General features: G+C 56.3%; 1 protein-coding gene across 3 annotated transcripts in view; it reads left to right on the forward strand.

The window, feature by feature from the left end:
* The window catches only part of ABTB2 (ankyrin repeat and BTB domain containing 2), a 183,188-nt gene extending 171,589 nt beyond the window's left edge, over positions 1-11,599 (forward strand). For 2 of the 3 annotated variants that reach the window (XM_079928240.1, XM_079928241.1), the window contains exons 11-17: positions 705-883; positions 1,325-1,430; positions 1,757-1,859; positions 2,384-2,474; positions 6,707-6,775; positions 7,460-7,573; positions 8,903-11,599. In XM_079928240.1, the coding sequence (XP_079784366.1) occupies positions 705-883; positions 1,325-1,430; positions 1,757-1,859; positions 2,384-2,474; positions 6,707-6,775; positions 7,460-7,573; positions 8,903-9,100 (860 nt within the window). In that variant the 3' untranslated portion in view covers positions 9,101-11,599. Of the gene's footprint in view, positions 1-704; positions 884-1,324; positions 1,431-1,756; positions 1,860-2,383; positions 2,475-4,738; positions 4,804-6,706; positions 6,776-7,459; positions 7,574-8,902 lie in introns of those variants that run through there. The other variant, XM_079928242.1, reaches the window with a different exon arrangement.
* The last annotated feature ends 3,090 nt before the right edge of the window (positions 11,600-14,689 follow it).

The raw sequence follows: 14,689 nt of genomic DNA on the forward strand, positions 1-14,689 counted from the left end.
AGGGAATGCCATCAGTCCTTTTTTAACCCATGGTGAGGTGGGGGAGTAAGAAGCAATCCCTCTAATTATCAGAAACATCACTAGTTACTGTTGTGATGTTTACAAAGTAGTTGTAAGTTGCTCTGCGGCCCCGCCAACACACTCCAGGGAGCTGGTAAACAGTAATTACGTGGCACTGGATGTGCATAAACAGACCAGTGAGCTGGGCGATAGGACGGGGTTGATCTCAGGCTTCTAGACAGGCAGGGAGCCCCTGCGTCCCCAAGCACCCTGCATATCCTCCAGGTATCCGAGTCTCCCGGGCTACCCCTCGTAATTATAATGGGTCCTCCTCCATAAGTCAGTCCAGGGCCCAACAAGGCGTCGGGCCAGTGTGGGTGCTGGGATTGCGCTTGAAGGTCCCCAGGCTGAGCTGTGGATTTTCAGAGCTCGGGCTCCCTGCACTTGGTCCGGAGGCATTCCTCCACCTCATCTGACACGAGCCCGGGTGCCCTCTGATCTCTCAGGGAGGCCCGTCAGTGTGAACGGAAGCTTTGCTTACTGGCTACACCGAGGGGGCTGGGGGCTGCCCCCTGCTCTGCAGACACTGGGCGCATCGCAAGAGAGCCTGCCAGGAAGGGGTTCATTGGGAGGCGGGCTCGGTGGCCCCCGCAGGGAGCGCTCTGCCCAGGGGTGACTGCTGCCCTTCCCCTGCCCGGGCCCAGGCGTCCCCTGGAAGCTGCACGTCTGGATCGAGTCTCTGAGGACGTCCTTCTCCCAGTCTCGGTACTCGGTGGTGCAGAGCCTCCTGCGGGATTTCGGCTCCATCAAGGAGGAGGAATACAACGAGGAGCTGGTGACCGAGGGCTTGCAGCTCATGTTCGACATCCTCAAGACCAGCAAGGTGAGTGTCTCCGGGCAGGTCCCTGCCCCAAGCTCAGAGAACCCAGGCTCCAGAGCCCACGGCCCCAGCAGACCATGGGACGGACACAGAGACGGACGCATAGGAAGACAGACACAGGGACAACCCCTCCCACGGACAGATGGACACAGGGACCTTCACGCACGCGGGTGGTTGCCCACCCCACACGCAAACGCGCACCGCCTGGCTGCAGAGGCCGTGGATCTGTCTGGGCTGGAGCCCGGCCAGAAGAGCGATTTGGGGAATCAGTGTTGAAGGGACAGGCCTCCCTCACCAGGCCACCTCCAGGAGGAGCAAAAGGCAGCGGCTGCTCTGATCCTGGCCTGGACTTCTGAAGTTGGCCCGATGTAGCAGGAGCTATAAACAGACGGCCACAGGATGGGGGATTGAGCTCATGGCCCCTCCCTGCCTCTCCCCCCACAGAACGACTCTGTCATCCAGCAGCTGGCTGCCATCTTCATGCACTGCTACGGCAGCAGCCCTATTCCCAGCATCCCTGAGCTGCGCAAGACCCTGCCGGCCAGGCTAGGTGAGGCCTTCCCCACCGGCCACCCGCGCTTGCCAGGCCTCCCTCCCCTCCCCTGCCCTCCCCTCCCCTCCCCTGCCCTCCCTCCCTCCCCTCCCCTGCCCCCTCCCCTCCCTCCCCTCCCCTCCCTCCCCTTTTCCTCTCCCCTCCCCCCTCCCCTCCCCCCTCCCCTTCTCCTCTCCCCTTTTCCTCTCCCTCTCCCTCTCCTCTTTGGCCTGGCCTCAGTTTCTCTGCTCTCCACATTCCCCACCCCATCTGCCCCCGGCACACATGTAAGAAACCCCTGGGGGCAGGCTCCTCAGTCACCCCCTCTCCTTCCCTACTGGCAGATCCTCACTTTTTGAACAACAAGGAGATGTCGGATGTGACCTTCCTTGTGGAAGGAAAGCTGTTTTATGCACATAAAGTCCTGCTGGTGACAGCTTCTAACAGGTAGGCAACCCGGATAATGAAGTCTCAGCTGCCGGGAGGCTGGGCAGCTTCATGTGGATACAAGGTGATGGACAGTATGGAGAAGAGCCTCTGCCCCCCACAGGGAGGTCACAGAGCGCGGAGGCCCCATCCGCCCCACGGCGGGCATGGGACAAGTTGACAGAGGGACAGTCGAGATGGGACCCAGAGTTCTCCAGGAGGAGCTCTGAGGCTGTATTCTTTCTGGCCAACTTGCTGCCTTTGATTATTAGAAAACATAAATGTTCTGGCACGAAAGTCAGTTTTCCAGCCACAGGCGTCACAGTCACTCATCTAGGGGGCAGCAGGGACAGAAGGGGCCCAGCCCAGCCGTCTGGACGATGTAAAACGTCACTCGCCAAGAATTATTTTGAGAGCACGGCAGTAATTTCTAAAATGCTCCTGTGCCCTGGTGGCCAGTCAGGTGGTGGACGGTGCCGTTGCCACATGGCCATGGAGTGAAAGTCACGTTCAAGCCCCGTCCTGTCTCATCTCCTTGGCTCCAGGTTCAAGACACTGATGACCAATAAATCAGAGCAAGATGGCGACAGCAGCAAAACCATTGAGATCGGTGACATGAAGTACCACATTTTTCAGGTATGTGGACCTCAGTGCTGCACGCTTCTCAAGGGATGCCCCCTCCCCCCAGGAGCCCCACCCTGGCTTGTCCGTCTTGGCGGGAGCAGCCGTGAGTCGGTCATAATCTTCCCCTCCGTCCCCAGTGCCTTCTGTGTTTTGCTGAATCTCAGTGGTCAGGTTGGAGCATCTAGGTTTTTCCCAGGCAAAGGTAGCCGTTCCATTGTGACTTTGTAGCTTCAGAGCCTGTCTCGTGGGCCCTGAGCTCTAACCACCGGGTGAGGGGTCTGGGCAGACTGACGGACGTGTAAGGACAGGCGCACAGCACACGTGCAGCATGTGAGTCCTTGCTCCCCGGAGTGAGCTCCTAGAGTACAGGCGTTGCCTGCGTGCTTGTTGGGAATGCAGAACCTCAGGCCCCACCCCAGACACCCCACATTTTAACAAGACCCCGGTGGGTGGAGGGTGACGTGCGCGTGCGCTGGTGTAGGTCAGTCACTCCTCCCGAGCATCGGACCCCAGCCATGCCGGCCAAGCAGAAATGGCTATGGTGAGCCCATCCTGGGTGTGGAAGATCAAGGTCAGGGCTTTCGATCTCTAAGCTGCCGAGAACCTCAGAGGCTGCATAATGGAAACGCCACAGGCTGGCCACCAGCAGGCGGGGTCTGCAGGAGGAGGCTGGCTGGGGTCTACGCTGAGCCCTGGTGGGGAGCTCCTTTCTCCAGTGATCTCCAGGCTGCAGGCATGACCCTCAGGGGCTGAGACTGAGGCCAAGAGGCAGCTGGTGGGTGGGTCCAGGACCTGGCCTTGCACAGGACAGGCTTGTGACTTAACGGGAGAGATCACAGCCTCACAGAAGCATTAGGAGCCACCATCCACAAGGGTTTGGTCCCCCTCATGTTCCCTGTAGTCATTCATTTAGCATTTAGTCACTTACAGGCACCGTGGAGACAGTGGTAAACGGGACAGGGACCCTGCCCTCCACGAGACAGGGTCATGAATTAATGGTATAGGTGTGGTGGGGAAGGCACTGGGAGAGCAGGACGGGGCATCTAACCCAAAGCTGCGGAGGAGGAAGTTTCTTGGAGGACGAGGGCAGCCAGCCAGGTGTCGGGAGCTCCAGGTAGAGGAAGAAGTGCACGCAGGGTCTGAAAGCCAGAGACCACAACCTGTTCAGGAAATGCCCTCTGGCCTAGTCCCGGCAGCGATTCAGAAGAACATCCAGAATGAGGCTGAAGCTGCCCCCAAGAGCCACAGCATGAAGGGCCTGAGCTTTAACCCAAGGACAGATGGACGCTACTAGGAGGCCACCGTCATCACAGACACTTAGCCAGGCGTGGTTCCAAGTGCTTTGCCCTGTTCTTCAGTTAAGCTTCCCAGCACAGTCCTAGGAGGTACAGGTGTGTTATCCCCTCTTGGTAGATGAGGGGTCACAGGCACGGAGAAGTTTGGTAACTTGTCTAAGGTCACAGAGCTGAGAAGTGACAGAGCCAGGATTCAATCTTAGGATGTGTGGAATGGTCCAGTTTGCATTACCTCACTCACTCTGGAGGGTGAGGAAGGGACCGGAGGGGGCGTGACTGCAGCCAGGGGACCAGATAGGAGGCTGTTGAGAAATCCAGCTAAGTGATGATGGTGACCAGGTAGTGGCAGCAGGATGGAGGGAAGTGGGCGAGGGGAGAGTGGATGGAACTCGGTGACTCATCGGGGTGGAAGACCCAGGGTCTGGCATGGGGTGTCTCCCCTCCCCCCTTTTCCCGTCCCTTGAGCCAAATTCACTGGGGAGAGGAGCAGCTCTAGAAACTTACTTGGCTAAGAAGCCCAAAGTCCAGGTGAGTTGGAGCATGAGGTGGGGTCAGGCTCTGACACAGGAGGTGGGTCTGAGAAGGGCAGAAGGGATTGGGCGGGAGTCGCGGGGGGGGGGGGCAAGGGCACACGTGTGGCTCGGGTGACCGCTGCCATCAAGGCTGCATTCACTCAGCAGGGGACGGTGCCTGTTCCGGGACAGGCTGGGCAGCCCTTGATGACTTCTCGGGGTTGTCACGAGGGTAGACGGGGACAACAGGTCTAACGTCGGGGCACACGTGAGCCTGGGCATATTAGCCTCTGGCCTCGCCCCATGGGTCCTCTGGGGACAGAGCTCTGCCATCACTGGTGGGGAGCCCGAAGCCATCAATCCAGGGCCGGTGCTCCCTAAAAAAGCCTAAAAGTTTCAGAGCAGCCCCCAAACATCTCATTGGCTCTCACAGCACAAAGAGAAATGGCGGTCATTATTTGTTTTCTAGAACAGGAAACAGAGGCCCAAGGAGAGCTAAGCAGTGCTATCATCCAATAGAAAGATAATGCAGGACACAGGTAATTTAAAATCGCTTAGTAGCCACAGAAACAAAAAGGAACAGGTGAAATGAATTTTAATATTATTTAACTTAATATAGCCAAAATAGTGTCATTTCAACATATAAAAAATTAATGAAATGTTTTACATTCTTTTTTTCACACTGTTCAAAATCCAGCTCTGACACAACACGTGTTAACTCAGAGCAGCCACGTTTCAAATGCTCAAAAGCCACACATGGCCAGTGGCTATTGCATTAGCACCGGTCTAGACACTTGCCAAGGTCACTGCCGACTAAACCCAGTCCTTTGGGGGAGAGCCCTGCCATTGAGACGTGGCTCTTGACCCCAGGCCTGTCCCTGCAGCATCAGTGGCCTCCCTGTGGTCACATTCCTGGTGGCCCACTCTGGGCAGGAGGAAGCCTGGCAGCCCCTGCAGCCGGTCCTGACAGCTGCTCACAGGGCGGCCAGTCCAGCCCCACAGGCTGCCCGCCAGCAGCCCAGCTCCCTCAGCCAGCCTCCAAAAGGGCAGTTCTGCTCTGACTCCTGTGGACTCGTGTGCATTCAGGTGACCTCAGGGAGATGCCTGGGCCTGGCCAAAACCAGCTACCAAATGCAGCAGGAGGCTGCCTTCCAGGCCAGGAAGGGGAGCTGCAGGCTGTCACCTGTCTCCGAGCCTCTATCCCTGGGCCCCTTCTCACCTAGGGGCTGCCCTGAGGCCATCCCTTAGCAAAGAATCCCTGCAAATGTGACCTACCCCACTCTCAGCCCTGGGCATTCAGGGCTGTCCTGCTGGTGCTGTGGTCAGCACCCACTCAGCTGCATGGGGATGGCAGAGGAAGCCAGGTGTGGGCCCGGTACCACCTGGAGCCGTGGGACACATGGACACATACGTGTAACTGTAGGATCGCCACGTGAGCTCCAGCAGGGGCTGGGGAAGGCCTTCGGGGGCCCCCGCTCCTCTGAGGCGGAGAGACTGATGTCTCCTGGACGGGCCTTGGGCCTGGTTGAGGCTGGTGGGCCCTCCCCACTCCCCACCTCCCCCAGGTTGGGCTCCTTCCCTCTGGTGCCGCTTCCAGCCTGGGGGCCAGTCCTAACAGAGCCTGACTGTGCTGGCTGGAGCCATGTTTACTTACACACTTGCCAGCTCCTTGCTGGGGCCGTTTCTTCAGCCAACCAGGGAGAATCATTTTTCTTTTTCCAACTGGGAAACTCCCCAGTGTCCAGCATGATGGCAGAGCTTGTAACTCAGACCTCAGTGGAACTAAAATATAGCCTCCCTCCCCACAGGCCACCTCATGTGGCGTCCCAGGGCCCTCTGCTCCCAAGAATCCCGAAGGTCCTGGGCTGGTCAGCAAGGTGACCTCTGGACCAGATCCCTGTCCCAGCTCTGCAACTTACTTTCCAGGAGGGAGTCGGGATCTGGCTGTCACCTCCACATGGAGGCCTAGCGCCGACAGGGAGATCAGGAGTTGGGATCCTGAGGGTGGCCCGTCAGACAGTCACCCCCTCAGAGCCCCACCTCCCCCTCTCCCAGCCCCAGACTTAGAATTTCGGTAAAAGGAGAAACGAGCGGCATGGTGCCTGGTGGTGAGCTGGAAGGGTTCTGGGGAGGGGGGTCAGCCCCCCTCCCTGGCCTCAGTTTCCCCAGCTGTGAGTAGTATCTGCCCTCCTGGGCTCACAGGTCTGTCGTGAGGATTGAAGTGAAACCACTCTGTGGAAGGAAGCTTGCCACACGCATTCCAGGGAAAACACAAAAATGTCTGACGAGAGTCGGGGGAGGTGCAGATGTCCGCACACAGAGGTCAGGGGGCACCAGGAGGCCGGCAGCGGCTGGAGTGGCACTCCAGGGGTGCCGGGTGAGGACTTCGGTGCTGTGGGTCCATCTGGCGCTCACACCGGGCCTCTCCTCCCTACAGATGATGATGCAGTATCTGTACTACGGGGGAACAGAATCCATGGACATCCCCACCGGCGATATCCTGGAGGTGAGGACCTGGCCGGTCTGCCCGGCCCCAGGGGGAGGAGCAGGGAGGCCATGAGCCTGGCCCCCAGTCCCGCCATGCCTGTGTCCCCGGCCTGCGACATCTTCCAGGTCTCAACCCCGCTCTCAGAAACACAGCACTTGGAGAGATGAGGAGGGAAGGAAGGTGGCCTCTGTAAGGACCTCCTGGTTCCCTGCTGGTCCTTGCTCTTCTGGCGACGGGAAGCACCATCCCAAGAGAGTGGGAAATTGTGCACCCACGGAGCCCGGCCTCCCGGGCCACACCTCGGGGTTAGAGAGGGCCACCCCTGAGGACGGAAGGCCCAGGAGGATCAGAAGGCAGCGAGGCCTTACCCTCACCAGGTCACTGCTCAGAGAACGGACCCGCTGCTGGCCGTGCACCTGGCTAGAAGTAGATGAGCAGGCAGCTTGTAGTTGAAGGCCTCCTGACGTCAGAAATCCCAAGCAGCGTCTGTCACCCATCCGGTGCCACCCGAGGTGTCGCAGCCAGTACGTAGAGAGCCTAGAGTAGAAATAAATCTAGGCCGCCAGACTTGACTGGCAGCGGGGGAGGGCCCTGGAGGTCGGGAGGAAGCGGAGCACACAGCACAAAGCAGCGGTCTGTTCCGTGATGCCTGGGCCGCAGACCTGGCCATGCATACCCACGGCCTCCTTTGCCTCCTGCCAGCTGCTGTCAGCTGCCAGCTTGTTCCAGCTGGACGCCCTGCAGCGGCACTGCGAGATCCTGTGCTCCCAGACCCTGAGCGTGGAGAGCGCCGTGAACACCTACAAGTATGCCAAGGTGAGGAGCCCTGATGCCCGCCAGCTGCCTCCCAACACACAGTCTGCTCCACTGTTGCCTGGCTAGAAAATGCAGGTGGCCAGGCAGCTTTGAAGGGCACTGTAAGTCCCTCTGTGGCCTGGCGTCACTGCTGCCCAGTGGGGCAGCATCGCAGCCTGGGAGCTGAGCTGTGAGCCGGGTGGATCTCAGTTCCCATCCCAGCCGTGCTGCGCCAGGCTGTGAGACCTGGGCCAAGGAGCTGAGCCTCTCTGAGTCAAATCAGCTCCCCAGGCACTACTTGATTTTCTTCCCGGCACGGCCCTCCTTATTCTTCCTCCTCTCAGCAAACGCCATGGTCATCTGCCACATCTAGAAACGCTCCTGAAACACATCAGCAGTCCCTCCCCTTCCCTCCATCTCCATTGTCCCCTCTCGTGGACAACTGCTGCCCTGGCCTCCACACTTCCTGGCTTTCACCCTGCAATCCACAAGACTCTTGGAAAAGTGTAAAGACCGTGTCACTCCCCTACGTAAACCCTCCAAAGGTTTTCCACTGCAAACTAAATAATCCAGCCCTTATCTGTCGCCCATTACGTGGGCCCCAGGACCCTGTCCACATCTCCCCTTCTGATGCCGCCCCTCTGCCTTCACCCAGCCACGCGGCCCACGTCTCTCAACTCATTCCCACCGCAGAACTCCTGCGATCACTGTCCCCTCCCCTCCGGTAAAGCTCTTCCCAAGCCCTGTCTGCCCCTTCACCCACTCTCACGTCCTCACAGCACTGACCACAGTCTGTGGTTTCCTGGCCTGGTTGGTTCCTTGGCTTCCCTGTCTTCCTGAACTGGAACATCAGCTCTGAGACAGCATCGCAGACCTGGGCCTCGAGGCCTGTGCCCAGCACCTGGCCCAGAGCGGGCACTCCATATTTGTTGACCTGAAATAGTTACTGAGCGTTTACCAGGTGAACACTCGTGTGCTGGGCCTTGTGCTGGACATACCACAGTGGGCAGTCCCTGCCCTTAGTGAGGGAGCTGCCAATCCAATAGGGATGACTGGCATTCAACAAGCCATCACCAGTGGGACCTAGGCCAAGAACAAGATTTCAGGGATGTTCCTGGTGGCACGGCTGGGATTTGAACCCCGATCAGTCTAACCCCAAGGAGAGGCTTATGGAAGGAATTCAGATAAGGGGCCAGTCACCCCAAGAGATAGGACATGCCTCCCCCAGGTTGAGGCTTGAAGCTGGGCCTTAGCCCATGGGTACTATTTGGAGGTGAGGGTAGGGGGAGGTTTCAGGCAGGGCTGTGCTGACATAGTGGGTCTCACCCCCTCCCTCTCCCTGCCCCACAGATCCACAGCGCCCCCGAACTGGCCCTGTTCTGTGAGGGCTTCTTCCTCAAGCACATGAAGGCCCTGCTCGAGCAGGACTCCTTCCGGCAGCTCATCTACGGCCGCAGCAGCAAAGTGCAGGGCCTGGACCCCCTGCAGGACCTGCAGAGCACCCTGGCGGAGCGCGTGCACTCTCTCTACGTCACCTCACGTGTGTGAGGTTGGGGGATGGCTGGCTCTGGGCCAGGCTCTGTCGCCAGGCATCCTAGCGGGTGGGAAGGGCCGGGAGCAAGTGCTTCCCGGGGTGCCTGGGCCAGCACGTAGCCGGGGCCTGTGGACACGCTGGGGCGCTGCTGGGTGGAGGCTGGTTACAGGCCCTCTTGGAGCCAGACCTGGGCAGGCCCAGAACTAACCACTGGCTCAACGAGTGATGGGCCAAGGGCAGGTGTGGCCAAAAGGTGGCTCTTCCCCCAACCCCTCCCCGACACCTACGGCTCGCACCTTGAGGGCCGCCATGCACTCACCCTCATGTGATCCTGATTCAGCTCTGCTCGACACAGCTTCAGATCGTGCCCTCCCCCTGGGGCCTCAGGCAGCTCAGACTGTCCAAACTGGGGCTCTTCGGGGGTGTGGGCATCCTTATGAGTGTACAGAACGTATGTTCTGTCTGGGCCCCGGGCCATTTCAGTCAAAACTTGGTATTTTCCCTCAATGTCACGTCCGAAAGGCTGCCCAAACCCTGAACTTACTTATTCAGGGCTGTGCCTTTGAAAGACGACGTGGGCCTCCAGGGGGCCGGGGATCGTGCACAGAGGGTCACTTGGAGTCCGTTCTCTTGGTGTCTGGCCTCCTTTGGAGTCGGGGTCGGGCCAGTGCGGGGGGAGTCGCCGTCCTGCTCAGAGAGTGGTTGGCAGAAGGCAGTTCGTTCCCCTGAACGCCTTTAATGCTTTTGGTCTGAGCCAAGAGTGGCGTGGGGTACAGTGGAGGAGCCTGGTGGCCTCAGCTTTTGTTGCTGCTGTTTTCAGGGTCGATGCTGAAATCCCAAGCCTAGAATTAGGCTGCCTCTGTGGGCTCCGGAGGCAGAGCCCCAAACGGCCCCCCTGGTCCAGTTTCTCCAGTGAAAAAGTCCTTTAATTTGGATTGGAGAGCAGGGCCCACACTTCCCACTGGGAACTGCGGGTTTTAGGGATTTAAAGGACGGGGCAGGGGTGGAAGGGAAGGACTGGGAGAGGAGGCCCTTCTACTTCTTCCCCGCTACCTGCCCCTGACATTCTGCAGGCTCCAGGCTCCCCTGGGGTGGAGACACATCGTTGGGCCTAGACCCTTGTCGTATTTATGGGCCAGACACTGGGGGCACCTTCTGGACAGCTTGTGCTGGATGTCGCCTTCAGCTGTCTGGCCGTACCTTAGAAACTATTTATTCACCAGAAGCCCCAGGCACTTTAGGAGGTGTCACTTCGGTCACCTTGAAAAACCCCTGGGGGCTTGCAACCGTGGAAAATATTTTCAACTAGCTGCTTGAGCTGGATGTACAAAGGAATAGGCGTTATTTTATTGCTGTAATATTGTACGATACTGTAACTATATATTAATGTTGTCACTTATTGTAAATGTACTATGGTTTTATTAACAATAAACACTTGTTAACAATGACCTTGGCCTCATGGCTCCTGATAGAGGGTTACCCAAAGTTCAGAGCTGGGGAGGAGCCCATTTAGGACCAGGAAGAGAACCCAGAGCTGATTCCCTGGTTACTTGGGGCACTCACGTCTCAGAGGGAAAGAACCCCTGCTGGAAGCTGTGCTGTGGCCACCTGCCAACCCCTGTCCTACCCTATTTAGTACCCGAGCCTGGGTCCAGCCCTCACTGGGCCTTAGTTTTCCTGTTCTGTCAAATGGGGTAGGTGTGTTCCCATTCGTTAAGCACTTAAGTGCCACTGAGCTGGACTGGAAGGACGGGAACACAATGCCAGGAATAAGACAGCTGTCAGATTTTTCACAGAACTGGAACAAATAATCCTAAAATTTATATGGAACCACAAAAGACCGAGAATAGCCAAAGCAATCCTGAGGAAAAAGAAAGCAGGAGGCCTAACCCTCCCAGACTTCAGACAATACTACAAAGCTACAGTAATTAAAACAACATGGTGTTGGCACAGAAACAGACATATGGATCAGTGGAACAGAACAGACAGCCCAGAAATAAACCCACTCACCTATGGTCAATTAATCTTCAACAAAGGAGGCAAGAATATACAGTGGAAAAAAGACAATCTCTTCAGCAAGTGGTGTTGGGAAAGCTGGACAGCTGCATGCAAATCAATGAAGTTAGAACATACCCTCACACCATACCCAAAAATAAACTCAAAATGGCTTAAAGACTTACTTAAATATAAGACATGACACCATACAACTCCTAAAAGAGAACATGGGCAAAACATTCTCTGACATAAATTATACCAATGTTTTCTTAGGTCAGTCTCCCAAGGCAACAGAAATAAAAGCAAAAATAAACAGATGGGACCTAATCAAACTTAATAAGCTTTTGCAAAGCAAAGGAAACCATCGATGAAACAAACAACCTACAGACTGGGAGAAAATATTCACAGATGATGTGACCAACAAGGGCTTAATTTCCAAAATATACAAACAGCTCATACAGCTCAATATCAAAAAACAAACAACCCAATCGAAAAATGGGCACAAGACATAAAGAGACATTTCTCCAAAGACATACAAATGGCCAGTAGGCACATGAAAAGATGCTAATTATTAGAGAAATGCAAATCAAAACTACAATGAGGTACCACCTCACCCCATCAGAAGCCATCATCAAAAAGTCTACAAACAATAAATGCTGCAGAGGGTGTGGAGAAAAGGGAACCCTCCTACACTGTCGGTGGGAATGTAAATTGGTACAGTCACTATGGAGAACAGTATGGAGGTTCCTCAAAAACTAAACACAGAGTTGCCATATGACCCAGCAATCCCATTCCTGGGTATATATCCAAAAAAATCTATAATTCAAAAAGATACATGCACCCCTATGTTCACAGCAGCACTATTTACAATAGCCAAGACATGGAAACAACCTAAACGTCCATGGACAGATGGATAAAGAACATGTGGAACATACATACAATGGAATATTACTCAGCCATGAAAAAGAACTCAGCAACACAGATGGACCTAGAGATTATCGTACTAAGTGAAGTCAGACACAGAAGGACAAATACCATATGATATCACTTATATGTGGAATCTAAAATACGACACAAATGAGCGTATCTATGAAATGGACTCAGAGCACAGACCTGTGGTTGCCACGGGGGAGGGCTGTGGGGGAGGGGTAAACTGGGAGTTTGGGATTAGCAGACGCAAAGCATTATATACAGAAGGCATCAACAACTAGGTCCTACTGAACAGCACAGGAACTAGATTCAATATCCTATGATAAACCATAATGGAAAATACAAAAAAGGATATATATATATATATATATATATATATATATATATATATAACTGAATCACTTTGCTGTAGAGCAGAAATTAACATTGTAAATCAACTATACTTAAAACTGTTTAGAAAGACAGCTGCCAGAGGGCTTTGCTGATCTGCCCCGAGGCCAGGTTCCCCACACCCCTGATGCAGGGGGCTGCTGGGATAGTTGTTTGCAAACCCTCCCTCACACAGTCAAAATCTGTGTGGCTCAGCACAGGAAGAGGGGGGCCTGAGGAGGGACCCTGCTGAGCCCAAGCTGGCTGTGTTACCTGTTAATGCAGGGAGGACCGGAAGCCAGTGACTCAAGCCCAAGGGTTTTTTGGGGTCGGCTGTAGTTTGTCTTAGGTGTGAAGTCCAGGCAGAAATAAAGGCTTTGAAAAATGTTTCCTGCCTGCAGCAGGCAGAGAAATTCCTAAGGCCGCTGGGAACACTGACTGGAGTGGCTGTGGTTCGGTGACCGACAGGCCAGGACTCAGGAGCTGGGGGACAACGTGAAGACCGCACGGGGTCAGTCCCGGGAAAGGCCTGCTGTGGGCTTTGCTTGGTGGAGCCCAGGCAGGGCAGCCTGGGGCCCTGGCCTCTGTGGGGAGAGGGCTCAGCACGGACCATGGCGCCCTCTGGGGGCCTTGGGGAGGAGACGCGCCCCTCAGCACCATCCTCCTGGTCCGAGGCCCCTGAGGGAGCTTGCGGGGTGGTCCCTCCCCAGCACTCGCCACCTGCAGGGGATCCCCCGCAGAGGTCCGTGTCCACCCTCCCCACAAGTCCCCCAGCCCTGCAGGACGTGCCTCAGTCAAGCACGCAGCCTAAGAGGCAAGATCTAGTCAGCACCTGGCTCCAGACGGGAGCTCAGCCATATTTTCTCTCTTTGGGGGGCAGACGGTTGAAGGGAAGGTGAGATAAGGGAGGGGTGGGACCCTTTTGAGCCTGCGTGTAGCAGAAACACGCTCTAAAGCAGGCACTTAAATAAATAGAAAAACATCAGACATTCTCCAAGGGGCCAGGAGGACTAGAACAGAAATGGGGGTGTGTCTGGTCACCTCACTTGCCCCGGCGGCCGGGCCTCCTCGTCGGGCCGCTGCTCCGGAGCATGGGGCGCCTCTCGTCCGCTGCCTGCTCCAGCCTGTCGGCAGCCAAAGAAGACAGTGAACTTCTCCTTAGCAGGAGTCCCTGAAAAGCAAGGGGGACTTGGCTCTACTCTAGCTGCCCCGCAGGCAGTGAAAGCTGGGCTAACTCAGCCGGAATCTCCACAGGAAAGCCATCCAGAGCAGAGGGAGCCCGAGTCCAGCCACCAAGGCCCACACCGAGCCTGCCCTCCTCAGCAGCGTCCGGGCCCCTGCTCTCCTCCTCCCCATACTTCCCTTTCCTTTCTGCTCCCGCCGGTTGGTTGCCCGATAGCATCCAGATGCCGGATTATCACAGCTTTCTCCTCAGCAGAAGCGACACAAGAAAAGCTTCAGCATCCCCCTTTCCTGCTGCCCCACCCTTCTGCAGAATCCACACCACCTTTCAACTTTCACCAGTTGTTTACAGAGTGGAGGGCAGCCGTCTGGAGTCTGAACTGCCTATTCAGGCCCTGGGGATGCCAACCCCGCCCCCTCCAGGCCTTCGGACCGGCTGGTGTAATGGCCTCTGATAATGAGTCTACATTTGTCCAAGGTGACGGTCACTGATTTCCTCCCCTCCCCCAGCCTCACAGCCCCCTTTGTGTCATCTCCTGGTCACCCCGGAGTCCTCCGGGACTGTGGGGGACAGATGAGCACTGGAAGCGCTGAAGCCGGCCAGTACTGGCCCCCTCCCAGCTGGGGGGGGGCGGGGTGGGGGGGTGGAGACCATTGAGGACTCTTCTTTGTTCAGGCTTCTTCAGCCCCTTCCCCAGGCTGGTGACAGCATTCATAGGCAGCCTATCTGAATTCATTTTGCAAGTGAGATTTCCTGAGACAGCGAGCTTTACAGATGTCACTCTGTCTGGAGGCCAGATGGTGAGGTCTGGGGGAGGCGTGCCTTTTCAGGTTTGGAGGAGAACCCAAGATCACAACCACCAAGTGCAGAGACCTGTTTAGGAACACACGCTTTGCAAATAAAAAGGCCAAGACTGTACATAGTAGGTGAAATGCTCACTTCCTTTTCATGCGCAGAGGGAAAGGCTGTCAGTCAAGAGGCTTGTCAGAGAACAGAGCTGGCCTGGTCTGACTACAAAGCGCGCGCTCCTAGCTGCCCCGGCGGGCCTCTTCCAGCACAGGCTGTGGTTTAGAACAAAGCCAGACAGGCCTCATTCAGCCCATCTTGGCGCTCGTGGGTAACGGAG

The sequence above is a fragment of the Stenella coeruleoalba genome, assembly GCF_951394435.1.
Source record: "Stenella coeruleoalba genome assembly, chromosome: 8".
In the NCBI taxonomy this organism is placed as follows: domain Eukaryota; kingdom Metazoa; phylum Chordata; class Mammalia; order Artiodactyla; family Delphinidae; genus Stenella; species Stenella coeruleoalba.